Below are 17,775 nucleotides of genomic sequence, written 5' to 3' on the forward strand. Positions count from 1 at the left end.
CATTCAATTATATTTCTACATCATTTTAAGAACTCTTACCTATTCATTTCACCATTACCCTAATTCATTATTATTATTATTATTATTATTATTATTATTATTAGGACTATTGTCAATAAAATAATTGTCATTTTTCCACCGCAGCTGCTTCAGCATGATTATTTGTAGGCTAATAGTGTATTCTTTGTTTGTATTTTTGTTTTTATTTGCATCAAAACAAAGCAGGCCTGATTTTGTTTGTCCTGATTTTATGCTCATTTCATCTTCACTGTTATGTAACACTTTGGGCTGCAATTCTTGTGTTGAAAGTTGCTATACAGTTTATTAAAACAAGCCCATAAAAACTGCACAAGCTGGCCGTATGAACCTGTGTTTGTCATCTTGTAATTTTCTGCAAATAATGTCTGACATTCTAAATTTTGGGGAAAAGTAGTATATAGAAAGTGCACTTACTCAAAAACATCTATAAATAGTAAACCATACACAGTAAATCAGGATGTTGCTGTGATCTCATCCTTTCCAGAGCTGTGTTCACCTGTGGTCTGAAGTATAGGCTAGTTTAGATTGCAGACCATACCACTAATATGACAACCAGAGATTGCACATATTTGTCTCCAGATTCTGTATAAAGGATACACAGGGATTGATTGCCACAATTCTTATTTATTGAAAATAAAATAATATTGAAAACTGAAAATTGGGCATCACCGATCACAACTGAAAATTATTAACCCCTATCAATGGACCCCCGTCTTTTTTGGCAGGGGAGGGGGGGTTCAAGTGAGGATGCCCTGGATGTGTCTGGGAGGGATGGTGTATCGGACGTGGATGTGCCTGTGAGGGATGGTTGATCAGACGTGGATGTGTCTGGGAGGGATGGTTGATCAGATGTGGATGTGTCTATAATGTCTTGCTTTTTGTTTTAATGCTTTTAATGTCTCATGTAAAGCACCTTGAATTGCCCTGTGGCTGAAATGTGCTATATAAATAAACTTGCCTTGCCTTGCCTTGCCTTGCCTTGCCTTGCCTTGCCTTGCCTTGCCTTGCCTTGCCTTGCCTTGCCTTGCCTTGCCTTGCCTGGGAGAGATGGTTGATCAGACGTGGATGTGCCTGGGAGGGATGGTTGATCAGACGTGGATGTGTCTGGGAGGGATGGTTGATCAGACGTGGATGTGCCTGGGAGGGACAGTGGATTGGACCTGGATGTGCCCGGGAGGGAAGATGGATCTGGACTGGCCTTGATGGCAGGGTTCGACATGCATGAGGCAATGAGGACAGGTGGAGTCAAAGATGGTTTTGACCCCACTGCCTCATGCATGCCATAGAAGCTCCAAGTAGCAGGGGTTTCCTCTCCCTGCTCAGTCCCAGAGCCAGTTGGTGGAGCTCTCAGCTCCTAAAACAAACAATAGCATGAGATCTCTGCAGCATCTAGAAGGCTATATTCATGTTATGTGAAACACATTTACTGTGTACTTCTTTAAATTCTCCCATTTCTTTGAGGCCTGTTTTGGACTTGCCTGACCCTCCAGGTTCATTTATTTTATGATGAAGCTGTTAAGAAATATGTTCGGTAAGATGGTTAAAATGTTTTGGTCAGAATGAGTGCTGTGTGGCCCCTCCAATCACTCCACATCTTACCAAGTAGGCCTACACATCATTTGTCAAGTCCTAGTAATGGGATACAATCACCCAACTAATCTTCTTTCAAGGAATCTTAAACATTAAGGTGTTTTTGGTTGTAGGCCTAATCAGTGAATCTTTGCTTAATGTTTGAAAGAAGATGCATTTATCTAAAAACAAATCACTTGGCCTATATCTCACTGAAATGTTGCTGGTTGGTTGAGTGTCTACATTACGTGTACAAATATGTTTTGTGGTGAGTGGTAGGCCATTCATGGACTAAACCTATGAAAAAAAATTAAAAATAAAATAATACTACTTACTCCCAAGCTTCTTTAGTACTGTTTCGTTTTTTTGTGGACAACTTGTCAGACAGCATAACCACGCCAGAACCAAAATACATTTTAATATGCCATAATTATAAAATTCCATTCGCATTCACGCTGTAGGGGCAGCACATTCACGTGTGCAAACAATGTTATTATATGTTGTATTTTTTGTCTATGTTATAGCATTTGTAGCCTACGTTTAGTGTGTGCACTGTTCAGCTATCAGCCAGATGTAACACGGTTCATCATATTAATTCTATCACGCAAAGGCTTCTATTGTTTGACAGTACCATGCCACCTAGTGGCCCCTTTTAACATGGGCTAAACAGTGGGTGGGTCATTCAAATTTCCTACATTACACACTGACGCAAAATATATTTTGATTCATTCATCAACATAATACACCATGATTTGGTGTTTAAAGTGGGTTTATTAACACATTATAAAGCACAAAAGCAGACCGCTTCTGAGCAAACGGTTTCTTCCACATATGCTCTTCCCAATCAACTAAATATAATCCTCCTCCCAATCAACTAAACATATTCTAAAACAATATTAACAAACTAAACAATATTGAATTTACTGAAATAAACGCGTGTAGCCTACCCTTCATAGTAACTCACACTTCACCGTCAACAGGTTAGCTTTCTAGGCTGATGCGTTAATAGCCTCACATTCGACGGGTTTTCTACAAATGGCTCAAACTAACTATACCCCTAACAACCTCATTGCACGTGTACCTTAGTTCGCATACCAATCTCACCTGAAATAAAGTTTAGGCTACAACAAATATTTGAATGCGATGCCTGGCTACTGTTTACCTTAGTGCTACTTCTCTTTTTCTGAGAAATTCTACGTGGAAGAATCAATAAACTGGGCGGACAACCCATGGTGAGATGGAGACACCTATTGGCCATTTTCAATATTACACCCTAAAGCATAACCCATGGAGAAAAACAACCAAACCCTGTAGCAATCGGCCTAAATAAACTGGTTCCTTAAAGGTGCAATGTGGCAGAATTTTGTGTCGACTTGGCAGAAATGGGATATAATATCCATAAGTATGTTTTAATTCATGTACAATCCCATGAAAATAAGAAACATTATTTGCTCTTTACCTTAGAATGAGCCCTTTGTATCTACATAGGGAGCGGGTCCTTCCAAGGAGGCCGCCATGTTGCACCATGTATTGTATTCAGTTGGTTGCAATCTGCAACCTCACCACTGGAAGATCACACACTGCAACTTTAACTAACCTGACGCACCAGATGGTTTGCTTCGCATAACCATCTGGGAACTCTCTGTTGGAAACTGTTTGCCATACCATACACATATGATGTTTGTCAATTTAAAACTTTATTTTTGCAAGTCAAGAAAGTTGCAGTTTGTCGTAAAACTGTAAAGCAATTATTCCAGAACTAGGGAAAATGTATTAAAAGAAGTGACAATCATTATAAGTTTGGCCAAGTTGAGAGCTGCAGCTATGCAAAAGGAGAGTTAGTCAGTTCTGTAAGAGCTGGAATGCGGGTGTAATAGCCCGAGATATACCCCCTGCCCAAACTGTATCTGGGGTTAAAGGGCTAACTGTTTTAAACCCCGGATATATTCTGGGCTAGTCCAGTTTATACCCTGGGGTATTATTTAGGCTAGGCTATTTCATACCCAGAGTGCAGGTTTTGAAGGAAAAGGTCAAACAGAGGCTGCTAGATAATACCTCAAAATAAGAATAACCTTTTCACTACTTATGTATAAATTTGAACTGTATTTATAAATTGCTTTTATAAATTCGAACTGCAGGGTTGGGGTTTAGTGCAAATGTTAGTACGGTATCTGTCACTGTTAATTGAATATGTAACATGTGTTGTTTGATGGCCACCAGGTACCACGATGGAGATAACAACATGAAATTCAGAGCGTCCCACCAGATTCTATGGAGCTTCTACACATGCACGATCCAGAGCATCCTGACTGGGAATATCACCCTGAACATATTACATTACATTACAGTCATTTAGCAGACGCTTTTATCCAAAGCGACTAACAATAATTGCATTTAATGTAGGAAGAGCCAATGTACTACTACTTGCCAGAACTCACAAGTGCATCTTCTTTCTAAAACAAGTGACTAAGAGCATAATCTAGTGCTGAAGGCAAAGTGCAAGAATCACAATCTAAAGTACAGTGCAATATAATATAATAAGTGCTTAGGTGGGAGGATTGTTGTAGTACTTCTTGAAGAGATGAGTTTTGAGCCTGCGACGAAAGATGGGCAGCGACTCTGCTGTCCTGACATCAGTGGGCAGCTCATTCCACCACTGCAGGGCCAGGACAGAGAAGAGCCGTGACCGTGTCGATCGACCGCAGGAGCCTCGGAGTGACGGGGCAACCAGTCGCCCTGAGGTAGCAGAGCGTAGTGGTCGGGAGGGGATGTAGGGTTTGACCATGGCCTGGAGGTAGGAGGGGCTGTTCCTTTCATTGCCCTGTAGGTTAGCGCCAGAGTTTTAAACTGGATGCGAGCCGCTACAGGGAGCCAGTGTAGGGAACGGAGGAGGGAAGTTGTGTGGGAGAATTTGGGGTGGTTGAACACCAGGCGAGCAGCAGCTTTCTGGACAAGTTCCAGAGGTTTAATGGCTGACGCCGGTGCCCCCGCGAGGAGGGAGTTGCAGTAGTCCAGGCGGGAGATGACCAGGGCCTGGATGAGTACCTGCGCCGTTTCATTAGTGAGGAAAGGGCGAATCCTCCTGATGTTGTAGAGCATGAATCTGCAGGAACTTGTGACAGATGTGACATGTGAGGACATTTGGTGACAGTTGGTCATCCAGGGTCACACCCAGATTCCTCGCAGTCCGAGTCGGGGTCACCACTGTGTCTTCAATGGTGATGGCCAGGTCCCGGTGCGGACAGCCCTTCCCCGGGAGGAACAGCAGCTCAGTCTTGTCCAGATTGAGCTTGAGGTGATGTGTCGTCATCCACTCCGAAATGTCAGCCAAGCACCCAGCTATGCGTGTCTCCACTTGTGTATCAGAAGGGGGAAATGACAGAACCAGTTGGGTGTCATCGGCATAGCAGTGATAGGAGAAGCCATGCGAGCGAATGACAGAGCCCAGAGATGTAGTGTAGAGGGAAAACAGGAGAGGACCCAGGACAGACCCTTGTGGAACCCCCGTAGTCAGACTACGCGGTTCCGACGTCGACCCTCTCCATGTCACCTGGTAGGAGCGGCCCGTCAGGTAGGATGCAAACAGGGAGTGTGCAGAGCCATCGATGCCTTTCTCCTCGAGGGTGGAGAGGAGGATCTGGTGGTCTACCGTATCAAATGCTGCTGACAGGTCTAGGAGTATCAGGACAGAGGAGAGAGAGTTCGCTCTAGCGGCATGGAGTGACTCTGTTACTGCAAGGAGGGCGGTCTCTGTCGAGTGGCCAGCCTTGAACCCGGATTGGTGGGGATCTAGGAGGTCGTTCTGGTGGAGGTACGAAGACAGTTGGTTAAAGATAGCACGTTCAAGTGTTTTTGATAGAAAGGATAGAAGGGAAACCGGTCTGTAGTTTTTGACATCAGAGGGGTCGAGAGATGGTTTCTTTAGGAGGGGGGTGACTCTGGCAGTCTTGAAAGCAGAGGGAAAACATCCTGATACAAGAGATGCATTGATGAGGTGGGTTAGGAAGGGAAGGAGTTCGGGTGCAACAGACTGAAGGAGAGTCGAGGGAACAGGGTCTAGGGAGCATGTGGTGGGGCGGTTAGATGTTACAAGGTTGAGGGCCTCGTTGGGGGAGAGGGGAGAAAAGTGGGAGAAGGTGGGGCGTGGAGAGGAGGGGGGGAGCAGGGAGTGGAGAGAGGGTGGGGATGGGGGGGTGAGTTTCGTGCATGGAGCGTTGACCGGGGGAGGGGGGAAAGAGGATCTGATATCGTTAACTTTCTTGTCAAAGAAGTTGGCGAAATCATCAGGGAGAAGGGAGGAGTTGGGAGTAGGAGGTGGGGGCTGGAGTAGTGAAGAGAAGGTTTCAAAGAGTTTTTTAGGATTGGAAGCAGAGGTTAGGATTTTAGAGCGGAAGAAAGCAGCTTTAGCAGCAGACAGAGAGGAGGAGAATGTGGAAAGAAGAGATTGGAAATTAAGAAGGTCCTCTGGGAGCTTGCCTTTCCTCCATTTGCGCTCAGCTATTCTCAGGCTCCGTCTATCAGTACGCACTGAGTCCGACAGCCATGGGGCAGGTGGAGTTGGGCGTTCAGGCCTGGAGGTGAGGGGACAGAGATTGTCCAGAGAAGAGGAAAGAGTAGAGAGGAGAAGATCAGTGGCAGTATCAGAGGGTAGGAGAGAGAAGGATTCTTGGGTGTATGACTCCTGTGTGACTGCCCGAGGGTTCCTGGAGACGGAGGTTACGACAGGGGGAGTCATGCTGCTACCCAAGGGGGGTCTAGGCATAGGGAAAGGTCCCCACCGTATAGCTGTATATGTCCCTAGGGTAAGGGTGACAGTCTCTCATGTGGTGCACAAACACCGACTCTTTAGATACGAAGGCGTCAGACGCCTCATCCTATCTTAGTTGCAAGGCCGCATGATTGAGAAGAGAGAGAGACAGCTTTGTCTCGAAGGACGTAGGGGGGTGTGGGGCACCCACCCCTCCCTCTCGTCAGGAGGTTAAAACCACTGTTCTGCTGTATGTTATTTGATTTGAGTTCAGCCAGCATCCAGACAGGTCATCTGTGCATTGCAATGTTCTTTTGTATGTCATACCTTCTGGAAAAAAACGCTTTTGCTTGAGACTCAAATCCCGTGTTGAGAGATTCATTTGGAATACACCTGAGAAAGGAGACACTGGACTGTGTGGTATATTTAAAGATTGGGGGTCTGTCTTTTGTTGGAAACAAAAAACACAACGCAGAGCTAATCAAGGACAATAATAAAAGACAACGAGATTCAACAATACTGTATAGAAATTGTGCTTGTATGCTATACATTTGTAACTTGTACATTTGTAATTTGTAAATTGAGTATTGGAAGTTATCTGTATTGAGCATAATCTTGGAGCCGACAGCAACATTTCACTGTAACTGTACACATACATTACATGTGACAAATAAAGAAATCTTGAATCTTGAAATAAGTCCTGCGACTTATCGTGTCCATCCCTGTCAAGGACAAATATATAATCCTGTCAAAGACAAATACATATGTTTTCAATGTATTCTGCACTTCTTGACAAATAAATCAAATACAATCAACCCCGCCTAGCGCTAGGTTAAAGCCCCCCACACACAAAATAATCAAGTATACAGGATTATTTTATTTTACACTCCAAGAGGTATTCAGAGCCATGCCAATAACCACGATAAAGCACAACCAAACACAAGCACAACAAAACACAAGTGTGTTATTGCTTAACATTAGTCAGTCAGTGGCTGTCCTACCTAGAAGTCAGGGCTTATCCTACTGAACCTGTCACAATAGAAGTCTGTGGCTATCCTACCTGTCACAATAGAAGTACATTAAATGGCTGTCAAACCCGTCACAATAGACGTTAGTGGCTGTCCTACCTGTCACAATAGACATTCGTGGCTGTCCTACCTGTCACAATAGACATTAGTGGCTGTCCTACCTGTCACAATAGAAGTTAATGGCTGTCCTTCCTGTCACAATAGACGTAATAGTGGCTGTCCTACCTGTCACAATAGAAGTCAATGGTTGTCCTACCGGTCACAATAGACGTTAGTGGCTGTCCTACCTGTCAGAATAGAAGTTAGTGGCTGCCCTACCTGTCACAATATACGTTAGTGGCTGTCCTACCTGTCATAATAGAAGTTAGTGGCTGTCCTACCTGTCACAATAGAAGTTAGTGGCTGTCATACCTGTCACAATAGAAGTTAGTAGCTTTCCTACCTTTCATACATAGGCCTACTAGTGTGTACGCCATTCTACATCAGTTTTTTTTTTTTTTTTTTAAAAGCACATGCAAAACACCCCAACCATGCCTAGTCAGTATTTATCTTCACCATGTCATGCACATCCATGGTAGCTATACCTCAAGCTTTAGTACAGGACTTTCAAAATACACATCTCTATTCTGTGCAAAATAATATAATTGAACATAGGGCCTACTTTCTTCTCAAAGTTGTATTACATAAATAGTGCCATTTAAAGTTAAAATGAAAGGGGTATAGACTGGCCTATAGCCCAAAATATACCCCGGGAGGGGGGGCTGGACTAATTGGGTATAGTCTGGCCTAGCCCAAAATATACTTCAGGCTAGGCCATACTACAATATACCCGGGTATAGTTTGGTGGGGGGTTAATCTGGCCTGCTACACCTGCTCTACAAGGTTTTGGTGAGTGTTAAACAAGTGTAATGTCAGCTATCTAATATTAGCTAACTTGCAAGTTAACAGAGATTAATAAAAAAAAAATGTTTTGAATTGACAAACATCACATGTATGATCTTGGATGTTGGCACAATTCAAATGGGATCAAGAAATTATTTGTCTGTCGCCATTGACTACCGTCATGGGGGTTTGCGCTTCCTGCTTCCGTTTAGGCACTCTATAGGGGGTGTGGTAACGTTACCATAATGGTGATGCAGAAAGCAGGACCAGAGCCAACACTTGGGTGAGTGCTGATTTATTAACTACCACATCGACCTTCCAACGTACATATGCGAACATCTTAAGGGTACATTCCACAATTGTTAACTGTTACAACACACACACACAAGATGTGTAACGGTACGAAAATTTCATATCAAGATTATAGTGACCAAAATTATCTGGATTATCAGTATTATCAAACTATTATTCAAATATGCTGAACATTTTCAAAAACTACTAATACACACACAAATCATTTCACCAAGTTTTATATTGAAAATCACAGATAAAATTAGCAGCACTATACCTTTGTTTGCATTTAAACATTAAAATAATGCGTCTTGGTGACTGTTGCTAACTTTGGTTGATGCTGGACAGTATTTACAGTGAGTTTAATTTTTATTTTTTTTGTCTGACTTGTATATTCATAATTGTTCAAATAAAAAAATACAATAAAAAAAATACAGTGAGTTTGTCAAAGAACAGAAATCAAACACGGTTTTAATGATAGTTTTATCATGATAAATGTAATCAAATGTTATCATTATACTGGTTATCGTTACATTCCTAACACACGTTTTCTAGGCCACAGGACATTCTGTCTGTCACATCTCAGAATATGTTAGTAAAAATAAATAGAACAGTCAACAAAGCTTCGTCATTATCAGCTTGAGATATCAGAGTCAGGAATCCATCCTGATCAGTTATAGACATGGAAACAATCAAGGAAGTCAATGAGGCCATTACTCATTTCACATGCACACTCATGAACCTGCAGTACACCGTGGGCATCGACTGACACATTAAACCCACAGTGACGTACAACAGAGCCATGTTTGTTCTTGTTCTGTCTAGGAAAAATTGCATTATGGCTCACCAAACGTGTGGTTTGGAAATTTAACAGTGCAATTAAAAGGCAGACTAGTTAGCATGCACAAAACGGCCATGAAAATTGTAGGCAGAAGAGACTATTAGCAAATACAGTCTATATGACAAAGCTGTCATAGATAAGGCCAATAAGATCAGAGCGGACCCTCAACATCCCCTCTCTTCTGAATACGATACCCTTCCCTCGGGAAGAAGGCTGCGCATGACAGAATGTAAATATAATCGCCTGAAGCTGTCATTTGTCCCAGCCTCTATTAAACTGATAAACTCGAGTAAATAGAGTATGAGTGGACACATCAACACCTTAGCACTTGCACTTTACTGTTTAACTCTAGTGCAACTGGGCAATGTGCAACAGGGCAATGTGCAATCTAAGCATTGACTGTTGTTTTTAGATCAATCAATCAATCAATCAAAGCTTTATTTATATAGCGCATTTCATACCCAGAGGCAACACAATGCGCTTTACAGAGAACAAGGGAGGTGGGCAGACATCCCACCCCTACATATTCCAGAGGGAAGCAAAAAAACAGTAATCACCCGAGGGCCAGATAAGTGAGCTGTAAAAATTCTTCCCTGACCCCTCTCAACGAGGCGATCGAGCAAGCTCCTGGAGTATGTTTGTCTACCGGCTAAGAACATTTATAGAGCAATAAATAACATTAAATTACATTTTCAGAGTAAGAGAGGCTAATAACATCATAGGAGAGATATGGCAAACATTGGTGTATGTCTGTGTGTGCATAAATGTGCCTGGGCCCAGATAGAGGCAGGGGTTTGGGTAGGGTGGGGAGTAGGAAAAGGATACGGACCCGGGTTAGGGTGAGGGGAAGGGGATCTGAGCCCAGGACTGGTGTATGTCAGTGTGTGTGTGAGTGTGCCTGGGTCCAGGTAGAGGCAGGGGTCAGGGGTAGGGTTGGGGTAGGAAGAGGATACGGACCCGGGGTAGGGTGAGGGGAAGGGGGTACTGGACCCAGGCCTAAGGCCGGAAGTGGACTGTTGTATGTCTGTGTGTGTGTGTGTGTTAACTAATTTGCTACGACATCTGCAGCAGATACAGGGGCATCCATCGGACTCAGGGTGGTCCATTGGCGACAGCGGGGCATCCACTGGACCTGGTTAGAAGATAGGAGGGAGAGAGAGAGGCACTAGGGAGAGGGGAGGCAGAACAGGGTTAGTAGCACACGGAGCCATATATAGAGCAATACATTACGTCAAACTACATTTTCAGAGCAAGAAAGGCTAAGAGCATCATGGGAGAGGTGTGGCAAACACTAATGTGTGTGTGTGTGTGTGTGCGTGCCTGGGCCCCGATAGAGGCAGGGGTTGGGGTAGGGTGGGGGTAGGAAAAGGATACGGACCCGGGTTAGGGTGAGGGGAAGGGGATCTGAGCCCAGGACTGGTGTATGTCAGTGTGTGTGTGAGTGTGCCTGGGTCCAGGTAGAGGCAGGGGTCTGGGTTAGGGTTGGGGTAGGAAGAGGATACGGACCCGGGTTAGGGTGAGGGGTAGGGGTACTGGGCCCAGGCCTAAAGCCGGAAGTGGACTGTTGTATGTCTGTGTGTACGTGTGTGTGTGTTAACTAATTTGTTACGACATCTGCAGCAGACACAGGGGTATCTATCGGTCTCAGTGTGGTCTGCTGGTGACAGTGGGGCATCCACTGGACCTGGTTAGAAGATAGGAGGGAGAGAGAGAGGCACTAGGGAGAGGGGAGGCAGAGCAGGGTTAGTAGCACACAGAGCCATATATAGAGCAGTACATTACATCAAACTACATTTTTAGAGCAAGAAAGGATAAGAGCATCATGGGAGAGGTGTGGCAAACCCTGATGTGTGTCTGTGTGTGTGTGCGTGCCTGGGCCCAGATAGAGGCAGGGGTCAGGGGTAGATGATGCTGCTGTCAATGACGATTGGTATTCTAGATGGTCTGTTCCTGTTTTTGTTGTTCTGTTGTGTCCTGTGTAACGTGTTGTTTGTCTAATGCTTATAAAGCAATGCGGTACTGTGACAAGACAAGTTTCCCTACGGGGACAATAAAGTATAATCAATCAATCAATCAATAAAAAATGGCTGATCAATCTGGGCCAGTTTCACAGACAAGGCTTAGCCTAGTCCCAGACTAAAATTCCTGTCTTAACTCAAAGCGACTTGCACAGATTTATCCTAAATTAGTCATAGATTTAGCCTGTTTTGGATTTAACAAAGCCGATTGGAAGAGGTAGGATTAGCCTGGCATCGCCATCCTGATCACATTAGTTCACATTCTGTTTCTCTCCACAGATCAGTCTGGTAATAACCTTGTTTCGTAACCCTTTGTGTCACACAACCATCTAGGAAGGCTCCGTTAGAAACTGTTTGGAAAAGGGCTAGCCTCACATCACCAGGCTCTCCTTGGGGGAATACAGCCTGGTTTCAATTTCACTATCAGATTCAGATCCTGTCTAAAGCCTGTCCTAGGTAGGTAGGCGAGTAGGTAGATAGGTAGGTAGGTAGGTTGGGTAGGTAGACTGGATAGTTAGGTGGGTAGGTAGATAGGTGATCAGCTGTGTGAACTAAGTACAATAAAATGTGTAATAAAATCAAATTAAAGCCACAAGCAGCAATGAGACAAGGTCCTACAGTTACGCCCCCGAAGACTGACAGTCAGGGGGAGACTGACAAGACAGGTGGGCTGGCCCACCCGGTAAATCCAGCAACACCAGCTAATGACCAGCCAAGGTTTGTAGCTGGTTCTCACCAAGCCCCCAGGAATGTCTCGGTGTTGTGAACCTACATGGGTGTAGTGGCCAGGCTCGGTATTGCAAGCATTGAGGGCAAAAAGCCTGTCTCATAGCACCTAATGAAACCAGGTCCAGCCTGGCTTATGTGTGTGGCTGGCTTGTTTCTATTCAGGACTGGTAGGACGGAAGCTAGTCATGCCACTGAAATAGCTGTGAATTGAAATTACATGAATAATGTCTGATAAATTAAGATAGGTCTTGTCGCCTGGACACATCAGTTCCAATGCTTCCAATGCTAATCCAGCACAATAAGAGCGGGATAGCCAGTTAGCTCACGAGCTCACAACAACTAGCAGCAGCTTCCATAACATTGATGGTAGCGGTCAGTGGCTAAAGTTGCACTGATGATAACATAAAGTTATCAACACCGGGTCTTGAACACCCCAGTCTCCCAGGTGGGAGTCCAATGCTCTCACCACTACTCTACTTGTGCAGTGGAGATCAGTCCAATGCTCTCACCACTACTCTACTTGTGCAGTGGATATCGACAGGTTGGTTTTGGTGTCCTTCTTCCAGTCCCTAGTGTGGGTTTGGGTTAGAATAATAAGGGTTTGGGTTGAGAGAGGATCTGACCTATAAGGGAAGGAGTGTGGGTTGGAGTTAGAATAAGGGTTGGGATAGGATCTGACCTATAAGGCAAGGGGTAAAGGTCGGAGTGAAAGGATGAACATGTGGAGGTTTGGGGTATACTCCCATAAAATCATTCCCATCAGGTCTGATGTCCCGGGTGGGAGTCCAATGCTTTCATCACTACTCTACTTGTGCAGTGGAGATCGGTGGATTGATTTTGGTGTCCTTCTTTATTTTGGTGTGCTGGGAGTACTGCCTCTTGTGGTGCCAACAGAGAGATGCAGGCCAACATTGTCCGGAGTGACGGAGGGAGTGATAACCGGACAAACGCTATGCTAGGTGCGCTGGCTTACAGCCTACATACAGGTAGGTGATTGGATGAACCATCTGTCTATCATCATCTATCATGGGTTAGCAGTCCACACCATAGACATATACACTAGACACCGCATTGATGTTGATTTGATTGCTGCCGGACGAATAACGCGGCCGCCATCTTGGTCCGGTACGGAGCTCCACAAGTGAACTAGTGATGGGTTGGTCGCGAACGATACGGCTCTATGTGCCGGCTCTTTTAAAGGAGTAGTTAAGGGAAAATGCATGTTTAGCCCTGTTTTAAGGTTACTTATGATCAAACACAATGGATCAGATCAAAACGTTGACAAAACTAGCACTTTTTTTTTTAGAAAGTTTGATAATTGCTCTACCACAGTTTATACAATGGAGGTTGGTGGGCATCTTGAAAAATCATTCAAAAACATGTTAAACTCTTGATTTCAAAGACAAGAACCTCACCGAGGGGGTAATTGGTGTCCGTTGGTGTTCTGACATCAAATTCGCCTCAAAGTATGAATCCTGTAAGGTTTTATTGATCATTTTATGAAATCCATTGACTTGTATTGAAGCGACCGTTGTAGATGTGTAGATCAATCCGCAGAGGGGATTCAGGAAGCGGAACTACTTACGGTAGCTATTGTTATTGTTTATGTTGCTAGGCTACCTAGTTTGCGGAAGTTTACACCCGTATGTGCTGCGACTAAATAGTTCTATGCTAAATACATGTATTTTAAAAAGCCTTTCCAGATCAACTAGAATCTTACTTTATGGCGAATTCTATGTCAGATCGCCAACTAACACCTCGGAGAGTTTCTTGTCTTTGACTAGTTAAAATAGGAAATTTCAGTAGCTTGCATGAACATGGCTTAAATTTGGCCTAGTTGGAGAATATGGAGTCCTGGAGTAAGGCAAGTAAGAATGGAATAGAAACCCACCATTACTGGTGTGAATCTTTAAACAAAACCATGACAGAGCTTTATCTTGAAGGCAAATTTTAAAGCTTTTATTTTGAGTTGGAGGAGAGAGCTATGATCCAAAAGAAGATACAGTAATGAGACAATTGTACTTACTGTACCAGTCACGGTGAACAATGTGTTTTGTCATTTGGCATGTGTGTGCATATTTTAATCAGCACAAACTACATTTTGAACCAGCCTTAGTTTAGTTACTCATTTAATTTTGCTGCACACTATTGTAATTCTGTACATAACAAATATATACAGTCTTGAAAAGTTATTTAATCCAAGATTACTCCTATCCGCAAGTACTTAGTGCACGTCGGTCTTCATTTAGATATTCCAAAAAGTCCATGCTCCCTCACAAACAGCACGAAGCAGAAGTTAAACCTGCCTCTTTGAAGGATTCATTTAAGATTTAATTTAGTCCTAGAGTAGCTCTAATCCTCCCTCTTACAATTGTCCTTGTTTAATCCAGAGCAGACTGAATATGACTATTAAAAGACTGTGCAAGTCGCTTTGAGTTAAGACAGCTCAAATAGGCATAGCATTTTTGTCTAGGCTTATATCTGTGAAACTGGCCCTTAAAGTAGTTTAAATAGTCCACTTTAAGGCCTACTCCTGGTGTAATCTAGGCCCTGTCTGTAGAAACTGTCTTGTTAACAAAAAAAATGACATTTCTGGTACTAATATCATTTCTCTCATTTGTGGATTCTTTGATGTTTCATTAAAGAAGTCTTGAAAAGAAAAATGTCACATTCCTGGCTCTGAAATGGTTTCTCTCCTGTGTGGAATCTTCTATGGCGAACTAAATTACACTTAATAGTAAATGATTTGTCACATTCCTCACACTGATATGGTTTCTCTCCTGTGTGTACTCTTCTATGTACAATTAAATTACTCTTATTACGAAAAGCTTTTTCACATTCCTCACACTGATATGGTTTCTCTCCTGTATGGATAGTTCTATGACTAACTAATAACTGTTTTCGACTAAAAACACTGTCACATTCTTCACACTGATATGGTTTCTCTCCTGTGTGGACTCTTCTATGTACAATTAAATTACTCTTACGGCGAAAAGCTTTTTCACATTCCTCACACTGATACGGTTTCTCTCCTGTGTGGATTCTTCTATGATTATTTAAACTACGCTTTTCACAAAAGGTTTTGTCACATTCCTCAGATTGATATGGTTTCTCTCCAGTGTGGATTCTACTATGGACAACTAAACGACTCTTCCAACTAAAAGCTTTGTCACATTCCTCACACTGATATAGTTTCTCTGCTGTCTTGCTTTCAACCTCCCCAGAAGAAACATCTTTACTCTCTGTGCCAGAGCGGGGGCTAGGAATAGGCCTGACCCAGGGGCTGGGGCTGGTCTTGGTCCTGAGACGGGTGACAGGGCTGGGGCTAGGGCTGGGAATAGGTTTAGAACACTCAGCCTCTGTTCTCCTTGATTTGACAGGCGATTTCAGCACTCTGGTGGGCAGAAGCCTGAGGCAGCAGTCCGTCAGTTCAGGCAGCAGTCCTTCTTTCTTCTCCTCCTCTTCTAAACTCTGAGCTGTATGTCCCCAGTTTAGAATTACAGAAGGGGGCTGAGAGTCACTGGCTGGTTCTGGTGCTCCATAGTCCTCTTCATCGGACTCTGCTTTGATTTGTTCCTCAGTTGTGTTGTGTGTTGTGGATCTGTTCTCCACAGTTGGAGTTTGGTCAAGAGGCGGGAGTTGATACAAGTCCTCTGGATCATAGTGGATTTTCACTGTTGGAGAAGTGAATATGGAGTCAGCAGTATCAGACTGCAGCTCTTGAAGCTGCTCTCCCCCCTGACTGGTCCACAGCTCCTGTTCCTCTTTAATCTGTGGATTTTCTGGGAGAGAGAGCTGCTGGACATCTGAGAGAAAAGGGAAGATACATATTAGGATAAAGCCTGCTTCATTATTCTACAATCTAACATGTCTGAGAATGAAAATTATTGAAATCTAATTCAGAGAAGGGTTCATTTTTTAAAACAGCTAACCACAGCCATATTCGAATTTGCCCTGTTCTCTAGTTGAGCATTTAGAGTTGATTTTAAGATTCTGTTCCCAGTTTTGGCCTGGCACCGCCCTACATTCATGATCTTCTGATCCCCTATTGCTCTTCCTTTGCCCCGTTCAGCAGATTAATAGAAGGACATCCGGGGGCAGAGCTTTCTCCTACAGAACCCCTCTGCTGTGGAGGGAGGGAGGGAGATAGATAAGAGATGGACTGACAGACAGATAGTCAGACAGAAGATAGATATAGATAGATAGAGACAGATAGAAGATAGATAGAGTAGATAGACAGACAAATAGAAGATAGATAGACAGATAGATAGATAGAGATAAGATTATTCTAAACACTACTGCATCCATCTATCGTTCTTCTCCCAACTCCATTCAATAGGCTATTCCCACATTTGAATCAACTGAATTAAAAAGACTACGCCTACTGCTTTGGATTGGTTCAAACCTGAACAAACATACCCCATTTAACATTAGTTCGTTTTTTTTTTTACTCTGAAATTGTTTCCACCCACTTTAAGCGATGAAATCTGAATGAAATCCTCAGTCTCCTCAGTTGAGCGAAGCATTTAGAGGCTGACTGTGAGTGTAAACGTTAGCCAGCTGAGCCAACGGCAAGCAGAGTTAGTTCAGCATCAGTTTAGTTTAAAGTTGTCAGTTAGTTAGTTAGTTTAAAGTTTAAGTCAAAAACTGTTTGGCATAAATCACAACTCGCTTAATATCTTAATCCACTTCACCTATATGCTGCCAGTCTATCTTGCGAGCCGTCTAGTTGTTATTCATGAAAAAAATGTTGGCAAGGTCTGAGATAACTAACCATGCTTACTAGCCTAGCTATAGCGGCATGAGATTAATACATCCGTGAGCTAGAAGCCGAGGTAGGCAGAAGCTTGTAATACAGTAGTATTACCTTTGCCGCTCCATTCACTTCGCCGTCAAAATAAATCGGTGTCGGCCTATTTAGGAGAGGCGCTCACATTTACAAGTGTCAGATGAACGTGAAACTTCACTTACCTAAGCAAAATGGTCTATTTAAACAAATGGTGGGGTTTGAAGCCTCGGCGCTACCATTAAATAACCTATTTAGACGCGTTCTGTCCGAGTGAATTTATTTTTCCGAGGTAGTCTTCTTCTGTGGTGGTGGCGGCTTCAAAGAGACCGCAAAGAGAGGCATGCGACAACAGGACTGAAAAGGGCTAGGCCTATACAGGAAGACACAGGGCGACACATAGCAGAAAGTGAAATGGCCGCCATAGGCATTTTTGCGAAAGCTGCATTTCTAAAAATGTCCAGGGCCCCAAACTGTACAAGTGTAACGTACACAGTTTCGTGAAAAGGTTAACATCATTTTTACATAAACGTGAACTAAGGAGTGAACAATAGAACAGCGACATAAAATTCTGGAAGGGTCTGGGAATGCTAGCCTAGCTAATGTTAGCTCGCCTGACATGCTTGCTAACGTTACAAGCTAAATGTTTAGAACAATGGGTCATTTCAATCCAGAACATGAAATAGTGACTATAACCACAGCAGATGAGGGTATAAATATACCTATTCGGTGTAGCTTGATCTCGGGCTTAATAGCAACGTCCATGTCCAACATCCTTTGTAGTGGTGTGCTGTTCTCACTGGAACGACAGAGCGTCTTTTCATACTGACCAAATATCTCCGAAG

At 43.5% G+C, this 17,775-nt stretch overlaps 1 protein-coding gene across 1 annotated transcript; it reads right to left on the reverse strand.

The window, feature by feature from the left end:
• Positions 1-14,213: 14,213 nt before the first annotated feature.
• Positions 14,214-17,775, reverse strand: LOC311326834 (uncharacterized protein). The gene is made up of 2 exons (XM_084459812.1): positions 17,653-17,775; positions 14,214-15,950 (listed from the first exon to the last, which is right to left on the reverse strand). Exons 1-2 carry the CDS (start codon positions 17,702-17,704, stop codon positions 14,758-14,760), a joined length of 1,245 nt encoding a protein of 414 aa, XP_084315938.1. The 5' UTR covers positions 17,705-17,775; the 3' UTR covers positions 14,214-14,757.

This window comes from Borostomias antarcticus, assembly GCF_949987555.1.
Source record: "Borostomias antarcticus genome assembly, chromosome: 2".
Classification (NCBI taxonomy): Eukaryota; Metazoa; Chordata; class Actinopteri; order Stomiiformes; family Stomiidae; genus Borostomias; species Borostomias antarcticus.